The 24,575-nt window shown below is 53.0% G+C and overlaps 1 protein-coding gene across 4 annotated transcripts in view; it reads right to left on the reverse strand.

Annotated features, from left to right (window-relative positions):
• The window catches only part of RUBCNL (rubicon like autophagy enhancer), a 35,500-nt gene that overhangs the window by 5,234 nt on the left and 5,691 nt on the right, over positions 1 to 24,575 (reverse strand). For 3 of the 4 annotated variants that reach the window (XM_045839269.1, XM_045839271.1, XM_045839270.1), the window contains exons 2-11: positions 16,807 to 17,414; positions 13,518 to 13,600; positions 12,777 to 12,987; positions 10,729 to 10,830; positions 10,176 to 10,236; positions 9,433 to 9,565; positions 7,881 to 8,026; positions 6,056 to 6,120; positions 3,069 to 3,307; positions 2,115 to 2,176 (exon numbers count right to left, since the gene is read on the reverse strand). In XM_045839269.1, coding sequence (XP_045695225.1) covers positions 2,115 to 2,176; positions 3,069 to 3,307; positions 6,056 to 6,120; positions 7,881 to 8,026; positions 9,433 to 9,565; positions 10,176 to 10,236; positions 10,729 to 10,830; positions 12,777 to 12,987; positions 13,518 to 13,600; positions 16,807 to 17,320 — 1,616 coding nt within the window. In that variant the 5' untranslated portion in view covers positions 17,321 to 17,414. Of the gene's footprint in view, positions 1 to 2,114; positions 2,177 to 3,068; positions 3,308 to 6,055; positions 6,121 to 7,880; positions 8,027 to 9,432; positions 9,566 to 10,175; positions 10,237 to 10,728; positions 10,831 to 12,776; positions 12,988 to 13,517; positions 13,601 to 16,806; positions 17,415 to 18,670; positions 18,823 to 24,575 lie in introns of those variants that run through there. The other variant, XM_045839268.1, reaches the window with a different exon arrangement.

Here is a 24,575-nt window from a genome sequence, read left to right on the forward strand (position 1 = left end):
GTTCAAGAAGCTGCTGTGGATGGTAGGACTGTGGGCATTGGTGCATGTTACAGACAAGAAAACGAAGCATCTGAGGAATGATTAACCTGTCACCCGGTGCCACGAGGTAGACCTCAAGGCCAAGTGACAACAGGAGACACGCTCCTCCCCAAGAAATTTCACTCCAAAGTAATACATCGTCATGACGTAAAAGATCAGAAATGGAAAGAAGCCTTGAAACACAACAAAAGGACTTCAAACCTGTGCTCCTATTACAACAAAGAGTCTTAACTCCTTGAGTGACCTACTCTGTCTCCACTGAAAAATCTGTCTCTATAAAAAACTCACACCTATGCCTTTATGGGCATCACCTCCTGAAAGCCCACCCCCAGAAGTTTACCCTAAGGACATTCCTGTGGGTGCGGGCAGAGATTCAGCTACAACCTAGGTTTTTTATTTTTTTAAAAATTTTCAGTGCCACTTGACATTCAGTATTGTATGAATTTCAGGTGTCCCGCATAGTGGCTCATCTCCCTGACACGTCTAGTTTGTTTATTTTTAGACTCCACACGTAAGTGCAATCGTATGGTCTTTGTCTACTGCTGACTGACTCATTTCACAGGATGGAGGTTCCTCAAAAAGTTAAACACAGACTTTCTGTATGACCCAGCCATCCCACTTCTGGGTATTTATCTGAAGAAACCCAAACCACCAATTCAAAAAGAGGTGTGCACCCCTGCATTCACTGCAGTACTAGTTACAACAGCCAAGCTATGGCAGCAACCCAAGAGCCCATCCACAGACAACTGGACAAAGAAGCTGAGGTACATATAGTCAATGAAACACTACTCGGCCATGAAAAAGAATGAAATCTCACCATTGCAAAAACATGGATGGACTTAGGGGTATTATTCTAGGTAACTAGTTTTTTAAATAACAAAAGATTAGAAATATATTTAAGTATCTATTAAATATTAAAACCCTATTAGGTCTAATATAAAAATATTAAAATCTATTTTAATATTAAGAGATTTAAAACCTATCTGTCCTAATTGGACAATAGCTAAATGATCACCACATCACCGTCTAGAATACTATGTGGCCAATAAAAGTTTGACATGCTGCTCTCTCCGGGGCTTTGAAAGAGCCATCGGAAGCCCCATGCTCACAGAAACACTAGTCACAATTGCCGAAAAGGGAAAGCAGCCCCAGATGGACGAATGAACAAAAGGTGGTGTGTATCATACATACAATCCACCTTAAAAAGGAAGGGCATTCTGACACGGGGACAACTTGGACAAAGCTCGAGGACATTATGCTGAGTGAAATAAGGAGCCGTCACATTTGTGGATACATAAAGCAGATCGGTTATTGTCACGGGCTGCGGGGAGGAAGGGCTGGCGGGTGAGTGTTCAAGACCACAGAGCTTCAGTTTCTAGAGGCGAAAAGATTTCTGGGCATGGATGGGGGTGACAGCTGTACAGCAATGTGAGTGTACTTAACCCCACTGACTGTATACTTAAACATGGCTAAGATGGAAAATTCTATGTTATGTCTATTTTACGACAATTTAAAAATAATACAAAGGCCACTGGCTACGGTCTCTTTGTCCTTGCACTGACTCGCTCGTCTTAACAGAGTAGATGGACTCTTAGTGAGTCAGAGGGTTTAATAACTTTAAAGAGAGGGTTTGGGTGCCCAAGGAGAGAGTCAGCCCTCTGTATCCGCAGGTTGGGTTTAGCATCCAAGGAAATTCCACCAAGCCAAGATTAAAAATATTCAGGGAAAAAACCACAGAAAGTTCCAAAAAGCAAGACTTGAATTTGCCGTGTGCCAAGCACTATGCTGAATTCCAGTGAATGAAGTGATTTATCTGTAGGCATACCCAGCTATAGCCTATATACAAATGCAGGTTATATGCAAATACAGAAGAGATTTGAGCATTTTGGTAGTGCAGGGGGCAGGGAGGGTGCCTGGAACCAGTCCCCCACAGACACCAAGGGACAACTGCGCTGTGCTGAGAGGCTCTGTGTATTGGAGGGGCCGGACCAGGAGGCACACAGAACATCAGCCAGTGTGCAGGGTACGGGTCCTCCCACCTCACAAGCCCAGACCGGCCCAGCCCACAGTGGTACCTTTCAGCAAATCGGCAGGTCTTCAGTAGCTTCTTGACATGAAACAGCTGCTCCTGGATTTCCTAAGGGAAGACACGGAACGGGGTCCTCACAACATGACCAGAGACACTGGACACAGTTCTACGTCACACTGAGGTGTTACTTCTAACCTTGAAACGCCGCAACTCTGGAACCCAAGCCTTTGAAACCCAGTCTACGCAGCAGGGATGCGTGGCTGAGTCAAGATTCACGGATGGGCCAGGATGGACCCAGCTGTTGTGGACCCTGAAGTTCATACCTCCTTGAGGCCTCTAAGAAATATACATAATTCTGTATAAAAGAAGGGGGCCTTGTGATTTCCAACAAGGCAGAGGATCCCAAAGTGGAATAAGCCAGACAGAGAGAGAAGAAAAACTGCCTGGTCTCGCTGGTGTGTGGAATTTAAAGATGTTAACCTCAGAGAAGCAGAGACTTAAACGCCAGTTGCCAGAGGCAAGGCCGGGGGTGGGGGGGGTAGGTGCAGGGAGTGGGGAGACCGGGGTCCTAGGGCACACAGTCGCAGTTCTGTAGAATGAGTAAGTCTGGAGATCTGATGCACAGCGTGGGGACGCTAGTTAACACCACCGCATGGAACACTGGAAATTTCCTAGCAGAGGAGACTTCGGGCGCTCTCGCCACGCTCGGTCACTGTGTGGATATGGGAACTGGCCAACAATCATTTCACGATGTGCTTCAAGTCGTGCTGTGCACTCAGACACACCCCACTTTTATTTGTATAAAATAATAAATGAAAAAGCGCTGTGTACATGCATAACTGTCCATAAGTATAAAACCTGGCACGCGCCTTTGCACCAGCCAGCGCAGCCAGGGCCCGAGGCGTCAGCTCCACCCCCTGGACAGGCGCGGTAAGCCCGTCCCTCCGAGGGTCTGTCTGGACCGATCCCCTCTCATCCGCCCAAAAAACCAGCTGCTCACCGCGACGGCGTCCAGCTTCCTGGCCTTCGCGCACGGGCTGCGGCTGACGTTCAGCACGTTGAAAAGGGGCTGGTGCCAAATGCTGTCCAGCAGCTGCTTGGAGAAGTCGCTGACGTGGTACTTCCTGAAGTCCCAGCTGGCGAGGATGCGCGCGGGGATGCAGGACTCGGCGTAGGAGTGGCAGCAGTCGCAGAAGTACTTGCCCAGGTATTCGCAGTACCGCAGCCGCTTCACGAACTCTGCGGAGGTGAGCACGGATCCGTTGTGGGGGGCACCGAAAACCCACCTTCGTCCCTGCTGCTGTTTCCACCCAAGGGCCAGGCTCAGGGTGCTGTGGTAGCCGTCCTGCCCCCCAAGGCAGCTGGGAGAGCTGAGCAGCGGCTGCAGGCCCCAAATCCCCGCCATGCACGAGCTTTGCTCTGGGGGCACAGACACGGGGAAAGCAAAACCCTCCCAAACTACAGCGGGATTGTCACGTCTCAAGACATTTTGGGTTGAAAAGCTGCTAGTGGCCTCTGGAAAAGCTGCTACACATCCTCCCGTGCGCCAGAGGGCAGCCTCCACAAAACAACAGCGCTAAGGCTAAGAAACCCGGCTGTCAACCACGGTGGTTGTCATCTTGGGAAAAGGCAACATCCCAGGAAAAAATAGGGGGCAAAAATTCTAGGCCATTGCTGTCCAGCAGGACTCGGTGAGGATGGAAATATTCTCCACCTGTGCCGTCTGATGCAGTAGCTACCAGCCACGTGAAGCTATTCAGCACTTGAAAAGTAGCTAGGGTCGCTGAAGAACGGGATTTTTAATTCACATTCTTTTTAATTTGACGTTAAGCAGCCACAGGGGGCTGGTGGCGGCCGTACTGGACAGTGCAGTATGAGAATAAAGCCGACGGAAGAGAAATGCTAGCTGAATGCGATGGGCGAGACTTGGTGGAGACCGGGGAAGAAAACATGAGGAGCTGTGAATGACATCTGCAGGACAGCAGTGAATAAGGACTAGTATTGGACCATGTTAGAGAAGCGTTATTTCCTCTGGCGTGGTAACTGCTCACGATCCTACTGTTAGAGCGCGTTTCAGTATGAGGTATTACAACAGTTGTCTGCTGCTCTCTTGTCAAACGTCTGTGTGTGTGTGAGAGAGAGATTGGAGATGCGTCAACTAAGTTCAAAGGTGGCGTTCTGGACGGGACCCTAGAGCAGGTAAAGGTCATTCACGACATCCGGATCCAGCCTGTAGTAGCTTCACAGGAGGGCAACGATGCGTGTTTCTCAGATTTAAGAACGACACTGTGATTATTACGTTAACATAGGGAAGCTGCAGGAAGGGTGTACGGGATGTCTGTGCTGTTTTTACAACTCTTCTGTGAGCCTGAAATCATCTCAAAATGAAAAGTTTTTAAAAATGATCCCAAGAACTATGGGGACTTCACATGAATGAAAAGTCCAGAATTGTTTGCCCTGTGGACAATGCCCCTTGAGTCTGTGGGCTGCCGGCTACCTGGCTTCTCTCATTCGCATCCTCCGTGGCTCAGGTTTGCTTTGCAGTGGGCTTTGTGCGTGGTGGCTCCTCCTCCACTCCCTACCCCCCCACCCCCCACCCCCCTGTTCTGGGAATAATCACTTCCTTCCAGAACTTCTCACTCCCCCCGCCCCCCCCCCCATCAATTTCCCTCGCTACAAATCCCGGCCGGGCACTCTCGACTTTCTCTTTCATCGTGTGAGTCCTTCCTGATATTTACTCGGCTGATGACTGTGCCTTCCTGTGGGCAGGTTCCCCGAGGGAGGGACCACGGCTACTGTGTGCACAGTGCAGGCACACGTGTCCGAGTTTGAGTGGATTTGGGGAAGTACATGATGAGTCGGGGGAACCAGAGTCCTCTGTTCCTCGTTTCCGACTCAGTGTTAGGGAGGCACCCGCATGCAGGGGACCAGAGAGAGAGGGTCCCTGCCAGACCGGGAAGGTGAGGTGTTTCAGTAAAACTAGTCACAGCAGTGAGGTTTGGGGGGCATCATCCGTCACCATGGTGGAACGAAGCCCGGAGAGATCTTTAGTTCTCAGGGTGGACTCCCTCAAAGTCGCTTTCCTCCAAGACTGCTTCTCAACGGTCCAGGGGGCCCTCCTCTGCGGAGCCCCTCTTCCCCGTCTTCCTCGGGCCAGACCCGTGGGCCGCGTGACTCCCGGTCTCGAGTGGGCCACCTGCATTTCTGACTCGGGGAAGCCTGAGTTTCCAGGCCTCCGCCGGCCCAGGAATGATCCCCTCAGGCCCCTTTGCAACCCCCCTTCCTCGAAGGAGTTTTGGCTAGCTCCTTGGTGAGCTGTTCCATCCTTCAACAAATTTATCTTTTGGGGACCGACTGTGTGCCAGACACCCTTGTTAGGAGCCGGGGTGAAAGCCACGAGTGACACAGACAACTCTCCTGTCCTGGTGGAACTGAGAGCCCACGAGGGAGAAGGACGACAGTGACAAACCCCGCTAACGTCTGGGAGGGCCGTTCAGGAGGACGAGTGGTGCTGGGGTGAAACAGAAGCAGGGAGGGTCGTACAGCGTGCACATGTCTGCGGGGGGCCAGCCGGGGACACGCCAGGGCTCCTGAGCGAAGATGGAAGGAAGGAAGGAAGGAAGGGAGGGAGGGAGAGAGGGAGGGAGGGAGGGAGGAAGGAAGAAAGGAAGGCAAGCTGCCTTGGGGGTGGCTGGCATTCCAAGTCGGGAGTGAGCCTGCCGCCTCCGAGGACCGAGGACCGGCAGGGAGGCCACGGGGCTGCAGCCGAGCGCCAGGTGGGCAGGGAGCTAGCAGGTGAGTCTGAGAGGCCAGTCCCATCCCTCCGGAGGTCCCAGTGGCCCCTTCAGGAACCAGAGGGCCACAGTCTGAAGCTGTCAGACTGGCTCGCCACCAAAAGGCCTCTCTCGCACCATCAGCGCCCGGCCCGCCTCGGCCAGGCTCCGCCCTGTCGCCGTAGAGTAAGCCGGCGGTCATTCCCACACTTACTGGGTTCTACTGCAGTTCCGCAGCCTGCACACGAGAAATTCTGGGCTGCGACCACGAGCTCCCTCCTGAGGACAGAAGACAATGACAGGGGTGTCTCAGAGAAGACCAAGGGAGCGGGTTTTACTGCTTGGAACAATACACTGACATCCAGGTACTTTTCTCGGCTTGGGCCCTTAATTTTGTTGTTTTTCACTTGTGAAAGAAATAGAATCGCCCTGGCTGGCGTAGCTCAGTGGATTGAGTGCGGGCTACGAATCAAAGTGTCGCAGGTTCGATTCCCAGTCAGGGCACATGCCTGGGTTGCAGGCCATGACCCCCAGCAACCGCACATTGATGTTTCTCTCTCTCTCCCTTCCCTCTCTAAAAATAAATAAATAAAATCTTAAAAAAAAAAGAAATAGAATCATTCAGTCACGTTTTCTGGGTCTGTTAAAAGCCCCAGCTACCACTAAGGTGGAAGTCAGCACCACACAGAACACGTCCACCAGGGGGCTGGGGGCTCCCCACTGTGTGGGCGCAGGACTCCCCCTCCAGAGGGAGCTGGCAGCAGGCAGTGCAGAGCAGGTGCAGGGCACAGGCACCGGGAGGGGGTGTACTTGGGAAGTTCACGGGTGGTCCGAAGAAATTTAGATAAATGAGAGACCATGGAAGACAAAACTATACAACATTTCCGGTGAGAGACCATCTCATGAAGTGTTTTTTTCTATTGAACTTTGGTGCCATGCTTCACCCGTGATTTGGAGACATGCGATTAGTTATGAAATTTTACTATAGTTCAGTGTCATCAAAAATGGCCATGGTGAAAACATGCAGAACCCTACCCGTCAGCCTTTTCTCAACGACGGGAGCGCTCCCTGAGACTGAGTTTTCTTAAAAAAAAAAATTACTCATTGATTTTTATTTTCCAATGCATGGAAAAATAGGGAGGACTAGCCTTTTAACATTATGGTGTATGATTTTTCAGGTTCAACATTCACCCGTTTAAAAACCCCCTTCACGCCTATTGCAGTTGCGAGGCCATGCTCACAACTGAGGTCTTGTAGTTAAGTTCCCCATTTACCAAAACTCACAGAGTCCCCCCAAAGCCCATGAGAAACAGGTGCCAAAGGAAGCTGAGAGAAAAATATGCCCAATTTAGCTTTTCCTAAAACAAGAGTTTTTTGTCCTTCAGTGTATTGTTTTGTTCTTTCACCGACTTCCACAGAGCCGGGTGGGAACTGAGGCAGTTTAGGCACTTGGGCCCAGGGAAGAAAAACAATACCGGGTGGCTAAGGAGCCAAGACCAGGTGTCCGGAAGGAATGCCGAATGAGCTGACCCCAGGAATGTCACCACCCCTCCACTCCCTACTCAAAAAACACAGAGGTAGCTGGTGTTATCTCCCTTCTAATCACCTGCTCTCTCACAGGTGTTAGAACCACCGACCCACATTCACAGGGGACCAAGGTTTGACCTCTCTACGGCCGCCCTAGGATGGAGTCTCCCATTTGCCCTGGCTCAGCACAGGCGGGCACACAGTTACCAGGCAACTCAACTGCAAAATGGAGTCACTCCCCAAAACCTGCCTTTTCCCCCAAGCCTGCTTTGTGCCCAGCTTCTACGAGGGGCCGAGCAGAGCCAGCCCCCCGACCCCATTCACAGGACCTTCCTGTCCTCTGTGCTGCCTCCCTTGTGTTGGGGCATAAGCTCAATAAAATCTGTCTGAAATTTCCCTGGGGTTCCTCTCCATCTCTGTCTCGGGGACCCCAGGAGCCCCAGTGTGGGTAACAGAACCACCACAGCCTGTGTAACTGCATTGTCGGCAGCGCACACGGCGACCCGACTCACTTGGGCGGCGGGTGAACATTAAATATGACTTGAAATCGAGGGGGCGCCCAGTCCTCCGTCCCTCTGATCCTGGACTTAAACTGAATTTCCTCTCCGAACTCCTCGCTGGACTCCAAGTCTTTCTGGGCACGCTCTTCGTTCACAACCTGCAGGACACAGAAGGGGGTTTAGAAACAACTCGAACGGGCCCGTTACAATGTACCACGAGAAACTGAAACTGCCTTCAGCTGAACGAAAGGACGGGGCGAAAGCCCTGCACGCAGCCAGAGCCGTCTGCAGAACAACTGCTTAACACCCCGTCCAGCTGAGGTCGCTTCTCCTCCTTTCTGAGTTCTGTTCGTCATTTCATTTGTTTCCAGACCTCGGGTGACTGCAGGCACTGGGACCTAGGAAGCCGTTATGGGTGGCAGGAGCCGGGCCCCTTTAAATCCACCAGATGCTGCCCGTCCAAACCCTGGGGGCCGGCAGACTCGCCCAGACACAGCTCGTTTAGGAGCACTCCCCTGCTGGGCTCCCCTCTGAGCCAGGAGACGGTCCTGTTGTCATCCACCGTCCACGCTCCTGCGACGGGCATTCCGTGTGCTCTGTAACTGGGCCACGAGCATTCCACCCTCGTTTCCCAGGAAGATCAACACTGTCTTCCCCCTCCCACCCCCACTGACTCTCTCTCTCACACACACACACACACACACACACACACGCACACACACACACGCACACACACACACGCTGTCCAACCACAGCAAATCACTCTGCTCAGGAAGCACCTCACACCTGCATGGCACTTGCTCCGGCTGGCCTTTGCCTCCTTTGCATCTCCAGAGTGCTTTTTGACTACCTCTATTTCATTCATTCATTCATTCATTCATTCATTCATATTGAATTTACTGGGTTAAGGGGGCCTATTTCTGTTTTAGCCTTTGCACTGAGCTCTCCATCCCCAACGAGCGGCACGCAGTCCAAGGGCAGAGTTCGACAGGGAACCGGACTTTCGAATGAGGCCACCTGGCCCTGGCCGGGTGGCTCGGTTGGTCGGAGCACCATCCGGTGCACCAAAAAAAGGTCACGGGGTTTGATTCCCCACCAGGGCACATGCTGGGGTTGCACATTCAGCCTCCCTAGTTGGGGTGCATACAGGAGGCAACCCGATCCATGTTTCTCTCTCACATTGATGTTTCTCTCTTTCTCTCTCTCAAATCAGTACACATCTCCTCAGATAAGGACAGAAAAGAAGTTAGGCAGCCTGGGACATGACTCCTGCTCCACACTGACCACCAGCCCTGCTGGGTCTGGAACTAACACCTTAAAATAAACACGACGAGAGCCTCTGCCGCACAGGACACATCTGAGGACTGACACGGGAATTGCAGCGCACAGTCCCTGGCGCATGACAAGTGCTCGGTGGGATTGAGATTCACCCTCACCCTGCCTTTGGAGCCCTCCCGCGGCGCCCAGTGACTCTAAAGGAAACACCTCCGCGTCTGAAGCGAGCAGCAGGTGAAACGCGAATTTGGGAGCTCTCCACTCAAAGCCGGTGTACCCCGGTACTTACTACCGAGCCCCCCGCCTTCAGTGACACGGCCAGCTGATGGTGAGCGTCCGACAGCACCCAGCACCTCCGGAACACCTGGTACAGTTCTCGGGCTATGAGCTCCGCAGAATTGAAGTCTGGCTCATAAATTACACTGAAATGTAAGCGATGCAAAAAAAAAAAAAATTAAGGCCTATCTGCACGAGGAGGAGAAGCGTCTTCCTCAGGTTTTGACTCTCCTTCCCTCTCCGAAGACACAGAGGAGGTGTCGTGAGAGACCAGCACCAACCGCGGCACCAAAAGGGGTCTTTCTCCCTCTCCACGGTCCTGCCTTGCTCCACAGGGCAGCTTTATTTATTGGGGGGGGGGGCACCGAGACTGCGAGGAATGGTGAAAACGCGCTGGGTTTAGAGGGAGGAGACCCGAGTTCTGACCCCACCGCTCTTATTTCACAGCACCGGGCCCTGAGGCTCACCCTGTCCAAACCTCAGCTTCTCCACCTGTGAAATGGGGCTTTAAAACCCCCCCTGGCAGCCTATCCCTGAGGATGAAATAAGAACGTATCCTGGCGAAGGCTTTCAAACACTATAAACACACTGCAGAAACTGGAGTGGTGTTGGTGTCATTTCTACGTGGTAACCCCCTGTCATGGGAAGTGGCTGAACTTGGCCCTGGAGGTTCCGGGAGGCCCAGCGCGCAGAGCGCCCCAGAGGGGCCGGCCCAGGGGTCTGCGTGCGGGTGGACGCGCCAGGGAGACACGGTACCTCTTCGAGGGGCGGCGGGAACGCTGGCAGGTTTCCGCGGGATCTCTGAACGCGGCAAGCTCTGTGGGGGGGAGAAATCAGAGAAAGGGCGGCCAGGTCGCTCAGTCTGCTTCACGCAACCACAGTCGGGGTTCTAAGAGGAAGGCGCAGGCAGCTCCCTGCATTTCGGATAGGACGGATGCTGCAGCACCGCCACGCTCGGGGCTCTCCGGGGGTCTACCCGGAGACTCCAGCTCGGAACCCAGCACGGGCTGCCGGGACACACTGCTCTGAAACTCCACCAAAGGAGCTGGGACGTCACACAGTCGTCAGCCCACCAGGAGCCTCTGCTCCTGCACCCCGTCCTGCACGTGAGACGGGAGGCTCCCCGCCAGGACATTTGAAACACAAGAGCCTTTTCTTCGTTTTTTCACGTCGGGGACACGCTCTCATTTGGGGAGGCCCTTCTCGGAATGGCTCCGCCCCGTGGTGTTGCTCGTGAGGCCCATCGACGGTGGGGGGAGGGGGCAGGAGGGCAGTATCCGATCCCCTCGGAGGGGTCCCCGCGTCTTACCGACAATAACAAAATCTTCAAAGTCACGTGCGCAGCCCTCCTTCACCTCGTCACCGTCGGCCGGCGTCGCAGCCACCGGGCTGACCTGCAACACGGCACAGCCTAGAGGGAGAGGGGGAGGGGGTTTCACCGGCAGGAAAACAGGGGCGCGGCCTGCCTCACCCAACCGCGCAGGAACTAGGAACAAAGGGGGCTGGGAGGTTCCTTTAAAAATAATTTTAAAGTGCTGCTGCAAGAACGTTTTAAAAACGCAAGGAGCTACGTTCTGCTGTTCCTACGTTAGGATGAGTGCATCGTCACTATAAAACTGCACCCACGGAATACGCATAGACAAGGACACAGGCGTTCGTCCCGGCTGGGTAGCTCGGTTGGTTAGAGCCTCGGCCCGACTCGCCAAGGCTGCGGGTTCGATCCAGGTAAGGACCCGAAGGCTGCTGCGCGGTCCAGGTAGAAGGCAGGTGCGGGGAACGCACGAGGTGGGGGGCACCGTTCCTGAGAAGTGGGGGGCGGACTCGTGTGTGCACTGCACACAGGGGCGCCGGGGAGCGGGAGGAGTCAGAGGTCGGGCGCGGCGGCGCGCTGGAACGTCGTGACCCGGCAGCCTCTTCTCCCCCCGGGGGGCCTCCGAGGGAGGGATGGAGCAGAGTGCGTTCCCTGCCCCCGTGGGCACACCTCGCCGGCCACACAGCCAGCTGACTGGCTGCGGACGCCCGGCCGAAGCGCACCCCCCTCGGTGTTCTTCCCGGTGGCCTGGCCCCGGGGCCCTGCGGGCCGAGGCTGAGCTGCGAGGCCCCGGCAGAGCGGGCCGGGAGATGCTGGGTGACGCCGGGGCTCGCGTGTGTGTGTGGGGGGGGGCATGGAACCCGTCAGGCTGAGGAGACGGAGACGGGGGGGACAGAAGCAACTGCATGCAGAGCAGCAGCTGACGGTGGGAGGCCACAGAGCCCCAGAGCGGACGGAGGCCGGAGCTGCCCCCACCCCGGTCAGCTTCGTGCTCCCCACTGCTGGGGTCCCAGGAGGACGCTCTGCTCGCCGTCTAAAAGGTCTCCTTTTCACCTGAGCCGGTAGTGCGTCCCACGGCACTTTACTGTACACCTGTTTCACGCCCGGCGTCTGCTACACATGTACCACCGGGACTTGAGTTCCTCCCTCCTGAAAAGGTTGGCTCTGGGGTTTGTTTTGTTTTGTTTTGTTTTTGCAGAAAGGGGCTGCTCGGGAGTGACAGACATGACTAGTTCAGACGCGTTAAGTTAGAGGCCCTGGGGGGCTGTCCAGGTGGCCGTGGTGGTCCCCGGGGCCCGGTCCCAAGGAGCACGCTTGATAAGGGAGGTGCAGGACTGAAAACACACCTTGGAGAGGCCAGCAGACAGGGAACGGCGGGGAGATGCCGCAGGAGTGGGCGGGGCGGGGGGGCAGGGAGTCTCCAGAAGGTGAATACAGGGAGAGGAGGAGGTTCTGGGGCTGACAGGAGAGGACAGAGCCCAGCAGCAGGACAATGACCAGCCCTATCTGCAGTTCTCAGCTGAGGGACCCCTGTCCCCTGCAGGACAGATACCCGGAGCCTCTTCTGCTCTGCGCCCCAGCACCGTGCCAGCCCTGCCTGCCCCCCAGGGTCCCCACAGCCCCCCGGCCCCCCTCTGCCTGTGCCCCTGCGGGGGGTGAGCCCATCCTGTCGCCCGCTGATGCCCAGCACCCCACGGGCTCCCTGTCTGGGGGACGGAGGAAAGAGGACGACTTGGAAGAGAAGGAGGAGCTAGGAGCATGCACGTGAGGGACAACAAAGGGAGGGGGGAGGTCAGCCCCTGCCAGAAGGAAACGCAGGAGGAAGTCCAAGGGGGAAGACAAACCATGACAAACACACCCATCGAACTGCTGAGTGGAGCAGGCTAGTGGGTCCCCAGTCCAGCGGCAGAACTGGTGAGGGGGGAAGAGGTGGTTCGAGAAGACACTTTGGACGGAGGATTTAAAGACGCACCTCCAGATTCGACAGAGGAGGTGGGTGGGCATGCAGAGCACAGTGTGCCCCAGTCCCCGACCTGCCCACTTGCCTTCAGAGCCGCTGTCCGAGGAAGCGGACCACCCGGCCTCCTGCGGTCCGTGGGTGTGGAAGGCCGCTTCGGAGCCACGGCGGTCATCCCCCGGCAACCCGCCGGCTCCGTCTGGGCCGCAGTTCTCCTCGGGCTGTCCGCTCAGGAGGTCCCACTTCATCGTCTCCATGGCGGAGATAATCACGTCGGCCGCCTGGAAGTGCGCGTTTTCCTGCGGGACAGCGAGCGTCAGCTAAAACACCCGCCCGATCAGCTTCTCCCCATCGGGGGGTCCTAGATTCAGAGCTCAAGAAGCTGCGTTTAAGGGGAGTTAAGGCGCAGGGATGGAAATGTTCCTTTAACTGAATTATCATTGGTCGCTGAATGGAGTCTAACCCACTTCCTCCGGAGACATAAGGGTTAGCCCACTTCGATCCGATCGACAGGCAACCCGCTTTGAATCCCTCGTGGGATGAGACCCTAGGCTGCAGGCGGCCGAAGGCTGACCTCACGCCTCCACCGTGGCAGCCCTTCCAGCAGAGCGCGGGCTCTGCCTCCGAGCCTTCTCAGTTTGGGGGTGCCGGCAGCAGCCCCCACCTCTGCACGCATCACATGCTGGGCAAAACCTACTGGCCGCGCCTCGTCAAGTGATATTGCCTAATTTAAACCATGACAGCATTGTCTAAAGGATTAACACTTGCTGTGGTACAAAAAAAAAAAAAAAAAGAAGAAGAAGAAAGAAGAAGAAGAATATATACTCACCTTTTCTACATCCACAGGGAACATGAATGCTTCTGGGGAGAGGGCATTGAAGGAAATGCTTCTCCTACCAACTGGAACAGCGCCTGCCAACACAGTGAGTTATTAAAAATGGGGAATGAAGCCCTGGCTGGCACAGCTCAGTGGATTGAGCGCGGGCTGCGAACCAAAGTGTCGCAGGTTCGATTCCCAGTCAGGGCACATGCCTGGGTTGCGGGCCATGACCCCCAGCAACTGCACATTGATGTTTCTCTCTCTCTCTCTTTCTCCCTCCCTTCCCTCTCTAAAAAATAAAAATAAATAAAATCTTAAAAAAATGGAGAATGAGAGGTCCAAAGTTTATCTAAGAAAACAAAACAGTTCTAGGGAATGGTTTTTCAATGCTGCCTTTTTTTTTTTTTTAAAGCAGGATTCTAGGATGCAAAGGGTGACGGAAGGAGAATGGCCCTCCCAGTGTCGGGCCGGCAGATATGGCCTTAATGTCCACCCTTTCTACGAGAGGCCCTTGGAACGACGGGGAAGACACGGAAGAGCCCCTGCAATGGAGGAGACCCATGAGGCGAGGAGGGCAGAGAGAGACGAGGGAAACTACCCAAGGGAGATGGAGGAACAGTCTAGAAACAGAGCCATGAGGATTATGGAATCACTTCTCCACCTCGCTGCCACTGACCCAAGACTTCCTGTTGGCACAAACAAATGCCATGCTGACACATGCCAGCATCGCTTCTCTGAAATGTTCTTCCTCCCTTGAGCCACTCCATTACTGGCAGGGAGCACCAGCAAAACACCAGCGATTTCTCTCACGTGACTCCTTGCGGCGGCGGCATGTAAGGCAGAACATCTCTGGGAGAGCCAAGGGCTGGGCCGCCCCAATCGCTAAACGGGAACAAAATTCTGCCCACATCCTGAGGACTGCACAGCACTCGGGGTGACAAACGGAGAGGCCAGGGGGTCCCCCCAATCCCTAGCCTCCTCTCCAGAACGCAGCTGCTCCACGGAGAACTTTGGAGCTCTTGGCTTTGGAAGCCATCGGGGGTGGGCACGCTTCTCTGGAAAAGGATGACTACGTAGTGCATCGCGTGGGACGTAGTGCATCGCGTGGGACCTGAGATCCCTACGGCACCTCCTCCCCCTGCTGGGTTCTGCCACCGCAGGGAGAGGGCAGGGGCGGGCCAGACGGACAAAGCTTCATTTGCAAAGTCAGGAGGCTGGCTGGGTTTGCCCTGGGCATAATTTCTGGACCCCGAACACGCAGAGAAGAGCACAGAGTCGGATCAGACGGTGTGGGTTCCCGTCCCAGCAGGCCCCACGCCCCAGCTGTGCGTCTGCATTTCAGCCCCCTCATCCCTTATGGGGGTGGGGGGTTGGGGGGGACTCTCTGTTAGATTAAAGGAGGCAAAGGATGTGAAAGTGCTTTGTCAGTGCATAGACGTGATGCAGACACAGGAACTGGGGACGCGTTCTGACCGCCTCGGTCAACACGCACTAGCTCACGTGGTCTTTCCCTGCGCTAATCCGGGAGAGGAAACCCCACGTTGCCCCTGGAGACACAACGGGCGCAGGGAAGTCCCGAGTCCTGGTGGCGAAAGCCTGCTTTCCCCACTGCGGCCCCGCACCAAAGAGGGAAAGAACCAGATGGCTCAGCAGTTTGGTTTTTTTTTAATCCCATGGAATGAACCCCCTCACTGAGTTGAAGAGGCACTCCCAAAAGATGGAGTGGCTTTTTAAAGGAACTTTGCAAGGTTGCTGGGGTCGCTGGCTTTGGACGGAAGGGGCTGGGGTGCCTGTTTCCTGTAGAGCCAATGCTACATACAGACCCACTTCCTGTGCAGTGAGACCACGGAGGGTTTGGGGCGGGGGTGTCCCGCGCCTGAGGATGTCTTCTGTCACCGTCACTCTTCACGGGGGACGAGGGGTGCTGTCCCTTTTCTCCATGTTCTCCTCCTTCTCCCCTGGGAGACCACCGCTAGGAGGAGACTAGTCTTTTGCTCAGCAACCACTACATTTGCGAATCACTCTTTTCCCGAGAACCTTCCCAGCAGACGAGCAAAAACATAGAAAACAGGCCTATACTCAAGAGTGTTTCATTTTGCTCCAACGTGGATCTCATCTCAAAGTTAGCCCACGGAAATCTCCTGTTCTCAAGCGATGAATAATAAAAGACTATCATCAATCGCTGACTTTTCGAAGTTTCCAGTAGAACAGATAAACCCCAGACTTTAGGAAAGGGGGAAACTGGTTTCTGCCATTGAGAAACAACTATTCTGACACATACACACACACACATACATGCACATAGGAAGGCAGGCAGCTTTTCAAATGCTATTGACTATTTCAACTAGTGTTCTAATAGAAATATAAATTAATGCAAAGTGTGCATACAGCCCAGCAAAGATTTAAAAATAAGCATGCTGCAAATGATCACAAGAACAACAGCTAGTCTGTGGACTCTTGACTGGCATTTGCATGGATGATCTCCTGTTAGGAATGTCAGTATTTCAGAAATTCGTGCATTATGACCTCATAGCAACGGCAGCCCTTGATTTAATAAAAATAAATTTGAGAAAGGTTTTGGAGAGCCTCTGGGGAATTGCGGTTACTGTTTTTACATCTTACTCTTTTTAAATTATTATTTATTTATTTATTTTAGAGAGGGAAGGGAGGGAGAAAGAGAGAGAGAGAAAAACATCAATGTGTGGTTGCTGGGGGCCGTGGCCTGCAACCCAAGCATGTGCCCTGACTGGGAATCGAACTCGCGACACTTTGGTTCACAGCCCGCGCTCAATCCACTGAGCTACACCAGCCAGGGCTACATCTTACTCTTTCCTACTCATGCTCTGGCCAGGTCAACGTAACAGGTGAGGGGAGCCTGGCTCCCAGTAAGCGCTGGCGTGGGGCGGAACCCACTCTCCGCGAGCACCTGCCGCCAGCGCGGTGGATTGAGTGTGCTTCCAGTGCCCTCCCTGGCAGGCAGTTTAAAAAGCGGGAAGTCCCTGCAGGCACACACCTGCTCAAAGGTGGCAGGCGGCACTGGTTATCAACTAAGTTGAGCAAAGGTGGCATTTCCCTGCAATCGAAGGAGAAAGGAAATGCTGGACGCCAGGGGCTGCGGCGGCCCAGGTGGCAGCCAAAGACAGTGTTGGATGGGCTGATGGACAGGCTCCCGGTCAAAGGGACACCCACGGCCTGTTTGTCTCCTGAGGGAGACAGGGAAACAGGCTTCCGACCTTTAGACCACGGCGAGGCAAGTGTGGGAACGCACAGGCATGAGGGCAGCCCCTGACCGGCTTACCTGCACCGGCGGGAGCTGTCACGTAGGGAGGCTCGGGACACGGGCCGCCAGCCTTGGGACTCGGGGCAGCGGCCGACACCATGTAGCTTGGGGGCAGAGACATCCGAGGACGGCGTCCTGGGAGCACGACCGGCTCTCGCGTTGAGGTGAAGGCAGAGTCCCTGCTCTGCTTGCCCAAGCTGCCCGCGGAGCCCACGGTGTCCTTCCGCAGAGATGTCTCCACCGCGGAGCTCTCAAGAGAACCAGGGGAGGTGCCCAAGAGAGCGGTGGCATCCCACACAACGAGGCCGCCGCCATTCCCCACCGTGGGCACCTGGAGGGGCAAATCCTGCCCCTGCGTACCCTGGGGGTTAATCCAGGCAGCTGTGTGCCTTGCGAACTTGATGTCTGATTGGCCAGGCAGGTGGCTGGTGTCCAGGAGGCCGGGTGACCCATCAGTGTCACCAGAGTCACTGCTGACCCCTTCCAAGGGGTCCACAGGAGAATCTTGCTGGCCCGAAGACTCTGACACCATCTTCCCGGGCTCAGGGCAGATGAGAGTCTCGTTGTCCGAGCAGATCAGGGCCTGGACCGCACCACGTGGCCAGCAGGAGGGCTGCGGAGATTATCTGCAGTGAGCAAGAACCGGTCAAGATAAATAAGGGCTCCGTCACATTTTTAACTTCAAACTCCTTGGAGGATAAAAAATAAAATTAAATTAAAAGTGTGTACTTTGCCCTAAGCAACACAGTAAATCCATTTGGATTTATAAGTAAAAAAAAAAATCAGTCATAAACTAGCAGCAAACATAGAGGGTAAGAAAGGGTTTTCAAAGCACAAAAATCATAGGAGATTGCTTTTGTGGAAAGGATGAAGTCGTATAAGGATACTATTGCTAAAACAGATAAAAATGCAAAACATCTGCGTGTTAATCCAACAAAGTTAAATGTCCAACCCAAAATGGGAGTATTATCTAAAAGTTAAGACAACGTTTTCCCAGTTTCTTATTTTTGTTTAGTTTGTGTTTATATTTCAACAGAATAGACAATATCACGGGAGACTAAGGACAATCAGCTGCAGTAAAAACTTTGTTTCAGGTAACTTACATCAGCTTATATAGTACTTATTTATATCACCATGGCAATATTACAATTAGACCATAATATCGAAAGAGCACTGTAAATCTAGAATCTAAACCTAGAATCTAAAACAACAGCCCGCAAACTTTAAGCTCAGCTTTTACCTTTAGTAAATGTCAGGAGCTACACAAATGGGAAGCTCTCTGTAATTACAGACCCACACAGTGTCTTGCTACTGTTCTCCTGCTGTCCTTGACATTGGAAAGCTCCAAGCAAGCATCAACAGCAAGGTCAGAAAGGGGAACGCCTAGAGACAGAAGCAGCGAGCTCAGGAGACTTCAGCCTAAATAAAGGGCGGGTGCATGGGTAGGTTGAAGGCTGCCACGGAGATCTGTTTCTGACCTGCCCTTGAACTCTGGGCTCGCATATCTCACTGCCTATTCGACACATGTCCAGTGGGCATCACATCGTGATACGTCCAAACCGGACACTGATTTCCCCAAACCTGTTCCTCCCCAGTCCGCCTCATCTCAGAAAACACACTTTCCAACAGCTGATGTTACCAAACCTCACAGGCACCTCCGATCCTCTAGGTCCTTATCTTTAACCTCCTAGCAAGTTCATTTCTATAGTGATGCCACCCTGCTCTAAGTCACCGCCTTCTCCCGCCTCGGCCTCTGGCTATTTCCCTGGGGGGTCCCCCTGCTTCTACTCTTGTCTATTTATCGTCAAAAGGTATCTGGGGAGAATTTTTGTAAACTTCAAAAGCTGCCCATCAAATCTGGAACAAAATCTCAAAGTCTTACCTTGTCCTCACTGCATGCCATGTCCCTGACCCGCAGACGTCTGTCTTTTATCTTCGCTCCCCCCACGCAGCGAGCTCTGGCCCACGCTGTGGGAGCCGTTCCCACCCACCCCTCTGCCTGGGATGCTTCTCCTGCAAACGATCCCACGTCTGGCTCCTTTCTGTCTTGTTATGTGCCTCGGCTGATGAATTACTTCCTCAGGAAGTCTTTCCTCACTGCCTGTCTTCGAGCAGTTCCCCCGCTCCGCCCTGCCACAGCACCTTGCTTAATTGCCATCATGGGAGTTCTCACTTCCTGATGCTTGTTTAGCTCCCACCGTCGCTCCCCCTCCACCCCCCAGGCTCTAAACCGAGGCCGCAGCGGCCTTATCTGTCCTCGGCCAGGTCCCGGGGTTGCCCACGGGGGCTCAGTCGAGGTTATGGACTAAAGGGTCAAATCCAACAAAGGGGAAGTCAAGTCACGGGCTGGAGAAATCACTTCTGTGATGGGCACAGCTGCTTTATCACTGCGGCAGAGTGACTCACACAGGGATGGAGGTAAATCCGTGTTTGCTAAAGATATGCAACTTTCCCCACCGAACACTCACAGATAGACCCCCCCAAAAAGCATGTGTGAACATTCTATGAGAAATCCTTGGGTGTTGTTGATTGGGGGCGTTCGTGTCGAGGTCGTTTCTTTTGGAGAGACGCACACGTGTGTACCTGCCCCCCCGAAACCACGGCACGGACTCCGACCCCTCATGCACAGAGCATCCCAGAATGCAGCGGGAACCGGCGGCACTTGCTGCCCCAAGGGCTCAGTCCTCCTCCTCCTCCCGACTGCACATCTCCCCGCGCATGCCCATTTCTCTCCGCCGCACAACCTTCCCGCTCCAGTCATGTTTGGTGTTATTGTTGCAAAAGGAAAGCATGACTCTGTTTTTTATAAAATGGCAGAAGCCTACTCAGGGTTTCCCACTGGCAGACAGACGTGGGGTCCCTTGCATGAGAGACGGTTAGGTACAAAGATAAAGTCCGTTTCCAAAAACATTTTCAAGGTCGAGCAATCGAGTTGCAAAGCTTACCATCATTCCTACCGAGATTTTCCTATGGAGGGTAAGCACAGGCAGCAGCGAAGGCCCTGGAGACAGAGAGAGAGAGAGCCCAGAACTCCCCCGACAAACCATTGCAGATGGGCCCTCGCCCACCAGGGGGTGGTGCTGGGTGCCGACGAGAGCGACTCCACCGCCAGGGCCGCCGCGGGGCCGGCTGCAGAGATGCAACCTGTTTAAGCGGGGTGGGCGACTGAGTTGGGTGTGAGCCCCCATGACCTAGAAGCACCCCACAAAAGTCTTTCACACCATGAGCGGCCTGCACTTCCAGGGCAGAGGTGCAGCTTTAGCTCCTGACACGCCTCACGATGTCCAAGGCACTCCACAAACACTCAGATCCAGGATTTCGGATTTTCTCCGCCCAGCGCTACCAACCGAAGACGCAAGCGGGACCCTCATAGCAAAGACTCATCTGAAATGTTGCTTCCCAGGGAGGCCTCCCAGCCACCATAAAAGTAACGGCAACTGTCCCTGCCTCCCAATAGTTCCTCCCCGCCTTGCTAACTCTTACTGTTCTCTTTACTCCTTAGCACGTGCCCCCGTTTGATTTAACCTCAATGACGGAGGACACCCCTTAGAATGTAAAATCCCAAAGAGCAAGTTTTTTTAATTTTTATTTTGGAGACTAATGTGAACAGAGGTACATAATAGGTGCTTCATAAATATATTCTGAGTATCTGAGCAAAAAAAACACACAGACACGTGAATGGACAGTCTCAAAGTACGGTTATGTCGAAAAGAAGTGAAGGAAGGACGTCACCCTGTAGACTAAGCCGGAGACCACCAGCTGTCCGCCAGCCGTTCCCTGAGAAAGGATGTTGGGGGTTAGAAACCGCACACCTGAGTTGAGGGGAAAGGTAAATCTCATTGCTGTGAACTTGATGGTGTCCTCCTGAGCGTGCCCAGCAATAAACAAGCGCCGGCGGCCAGAGAGGGAACAGGTCTCTAACCACGGCGTCTGCGCCTCCGTTTGGTGGGCACGGCTGGCTCCCCAGAACCTCTTCACCTCTCTTCGTAACCACTTCCCTTGGTGCGCTGGCCTTACACAGAGGACCACATCCCCGAAGACGCTGACACACTCAGACTCGCGCAGATCCAACAGAAACCGGGAAGATGCTCAGAGGTGGGACGCCACCGCTCCCATCGGAGCGGCCAGGACTCCGCGTCCGCTGCACTCCCACACGCCTGCGCCTTCACCGCAGCGTGTGCCGAACACCGTGTCCTCATACGAAGGACCCAGGAAGGAAACACCGCAACGGGGGCGTCACGTGGAGTCCTCCACGGCCAGTGCACCCTGGGGCAGGGACCCTCAGCTGTGAGGCCTGCTGTCGGAAGAGCACAGAGGGAGGGCAGAACGCAGGTGAGAGAAATGGCGGGGGGGTGCGGCAGTGAGACAGGGAAGACCGGATGAAAGCAAGGATGACAGAATGCTGGATATTTTGTCTTAAAATACTGCTTGGTTGCCCAAGACACACAAATGACAACTTCCCGTGGTCACTGACCAGGTCACGTTTCCTGCTTGCTCTCTGCGCAATGACAACTTGCACTACTTCAGGTTTTATTGGGCCCATTTGAGAGCCGACACAGTCAGGCACCGTGAGGGGACGGGCCCAGGGCCTCACCATTAGTAACCAGCTGCTGCAGCAGCAGCAGAACACAAGTCTGACACCTGATCCAAAGCCCTTTGCACTCCATTTACATGTTCCATTGGGGCTAAAATTAGCAGGGAAGTCTCCACGTTTTGTTAGCAAAGTTATTTTAAAAGTGCTCCCCATCAGATTTGTCACAAAACAGGATTAAGAAGCACACAGTTATTTTTGATTTTATGTCGTCAGAACAGTTTTCCTTGGAACGTTATGATCACACCTTCCTATTTATAACCTTGGCACACGCATCTCTGATGCAGAACTATGTATTGATAAGCCTCCCGGATGCACCGCTATTCTAAGGCATTCTGTCATTAGCAGGCAGCGTGGCAATGGCCTTGGTTCTCACTTCCCAGTGAATCAATCGCCTCGTGCCCTGAAGGTGCACGCCGTCCACTTCGCAGACCACCGCTCAAGTCATGTCCCCTGGAAACATTTCACATAAAAGTGTAATAACAAACAAAAAAAGATGTACATAATAAGAAAACTAAGCCTTAGGAAAATTATTAATACAAAAATGTATCCAAAGTAAGGTAGGTGCCTGCACTGGAAAGATGGCTTGATTCCCATGTTTGGGCAAAATTAAAAGGGGAGCCATATTGAAAAAACTGCCTGTAGCTCCCCAGGTGGTTAAACATACGGTTTCCGTCTGACGTAGCAATTCTGCTCTTTCGCATGTGCCCAAGGGGAATGAAAGCATGAGTTTACACAAAAAGTTGTGCATGACTGTTAACTTGTAAGTTGTACAAGTTGTACACGGCGTTATTCTCTCATACACACACACACACACAATGAATATATATATAATGAATATATATATATATATATATATATATATATGAGAAATATCCAGAATAGGCAAGTCCATGGAGACAAAAAGTAGATGACCGGAGGTTGCTCAGGGCAGGCAGAGGGGGGTGGGAAGCTAGGGGGTGACGGGCAGAGGGTACAGAGTACCTTTCTGAGGTTCTAAGTGTTCTCAAACCCACCCTGGTGACGACGGCACGTAGCCGTGAGTGTGCTAAGACCACTGCGCTGTACCCTTTCCGTGGGTGAATTATTACTTGTATGTTATGTGAATTCTGTATGAACCTCAGCGATGCTGTCAAAAAATGAAACGGGAAGAAGTCCCCATCTCCCTTCCAAACATGTGGGAAGCCTAGAGGGCACTGGCATGTCACAGGTTCGGGACACCAGAGGGCCACCAGCTGGGCGTCAGGCGGTGGACGAAGGTGTTGGAAAATGGAGGGGGAAGCAGAGACCAAGTAAAGGCCGTGGACTTCAGAAGGAAGATTCACTCGACATGAACCCCAAGAGGGAATTTCTCTGCTGAGATGGACTCCCTGTGGTCAACCGAGGGACCCTGTTTTATGACTCATAAGATCCTAGGGCCACGTGCCAGCCAGGGATTCTCACCTACTCTGTGTGCCAGGAAGACCTCACGCTGAACTCTGGCTTCCCTGGTTACGCCATCGGAGTCAGCTCTTACGAGAGAGTTCCTGGCTTCCCCTTTCTGACCAGGGGGCCAAGGCTGCCCCGTCCAATCAGAACTGCGTAATTTGCATGCCTCATTCACACCAGACAGACGTAACTGGGGACTCGGATGGCAACCTTAGCGCCCATCCTCTCCTTTGCCTTGATGGAATGCAATTCAGGTTTCTGTCGGGTTGGCCAAAAAGTTTGTTTAGTGTTTTTTTTCTCTACAATGGCTTTAGCAACGCGTAGTTACCTTTAACTTCATTCGAAACAATGTTGTTAGATTGTATTGCGACAGTTGTCATATCAGCGTGCATTTTAAAAACTTAACCAAAATTGGTGAATTTTTGTGCAGCCATTTTAATATTGAAGATGGAAGGAAATAAGCAACACATTTGGCATATGGTGCTTTATTATGTCAAGAAAGGTAAAAATGCAACTGAAATGCAAAAAAAAGATTGGTGCAGTGTGTGGAGAAGGTGCTGTGACTGATCAAGTGTATCAAATTGGTTTGTGAAGCTTCTTGTACTATTGACATTTTGGCCAAATCATTCTTTGCTGTGGGGCTGTCTTATGCATTGGAAGATGTTTAGCAGCAGCCCTGGCCTCTACTGTCTAGAAGCCAATAGCAGGAGAGTAGCCAACATATGCACAATATCCAAATTAATAAAGTTATTGGTAAAAATGAAAAATGTGTCTTTTATTTTATGGAAAAAAAACTAAATGGACTTTTTGGCCAACCCAATACCAGAATCATTTGTGTCTTCTGGGCTATAGTTCCTTTTGCTAAAACAGATACATTTTTTAAGATTTTATTTATTTATTTATTTTTAGACAGAGAGGAAGGGAGGAAGAAAGAGGGAGAAAAACATCCATGTGTGGTTGCCTCTTGCTTACCCCCCACTGGGGGACCTGGCCTGCAACCCAGGCATGTGCCCTGACTGGGAATCGAACTGGCAACTCTTTGGTTTGCAGGCTGGTTCTCAATCCACTGAGCCACACCAGCCTGGGCAAAACAAATGCTTTTTATTCTTTCTTAGAATCTAAATTTCAGTGTACAAGGGAATAGTTAATAAATGTGCCTGAAATAAGACACTGGCCAGGAGGCTCAGTTGATTGGAGCATAGACGCATACACCAAAAGGTTGTAGGTTCAATTCCCTGTCAGGGCACCTGCCTAGGCTGCAGTTCAAGCCCTGGTACAGAAGGCAACTGATAGATGTTTGTCTCTCTCTCTCCCTCCCTCCCTCTCTCTCTCTCTCTCTCTCTCTCTCTCCCCCTCCCTCCCTCTCTCTCTCTCTAATCAATAAACAAATCCTCGGGTGAGGGTTAAAAAAACATGTGCCTAAAATATTTATAGAGAGGGGAGAGGAAGTCGAAGTAGAAGTGAAAATGCCACGATAAAACTGTGCAGAAAAACAAAACCAAAATGCAAGGGCCGGTGCAGACAGGCCCCCAGCATGGTGGCTGTTGGCCAGAACTGGGCGCTGACTGGCAGACCCTGTGTGATGGCTTTGGGCACCTTCCTCACCTTGAAACCGGAGCTGCTAGAGAGGTTCTGGGGTCCCGTGTGCAGGTGGGCAGCAAAGTCAAAGAAGTTAGTGCTGTGGTTACGTTTGGTTAAGTGCCTGTCTTTTAAAATGGATTGACAGAATGTCTTGAATTTGCTTTAAAATAACACAGCGCCGGGCAGT

The sequence above is a fragment of the Phyllostomus hastatus genome, unplaced genomic scaffold, assembly GCF_019186645.2.
Source record: "Phyllostomus hastatus isolate PE091 unplaced genomic scaffold, TTU_PhHast_1.1 phas_contig_29, whole genome shotgun sequence".
Lineage (NCBI taxonomy): Eukaryota > Metazoa > Chordata > Mammalia > Chiroptera > Phyllostomidae > Phyllostomus > Phyllostomus hastatus.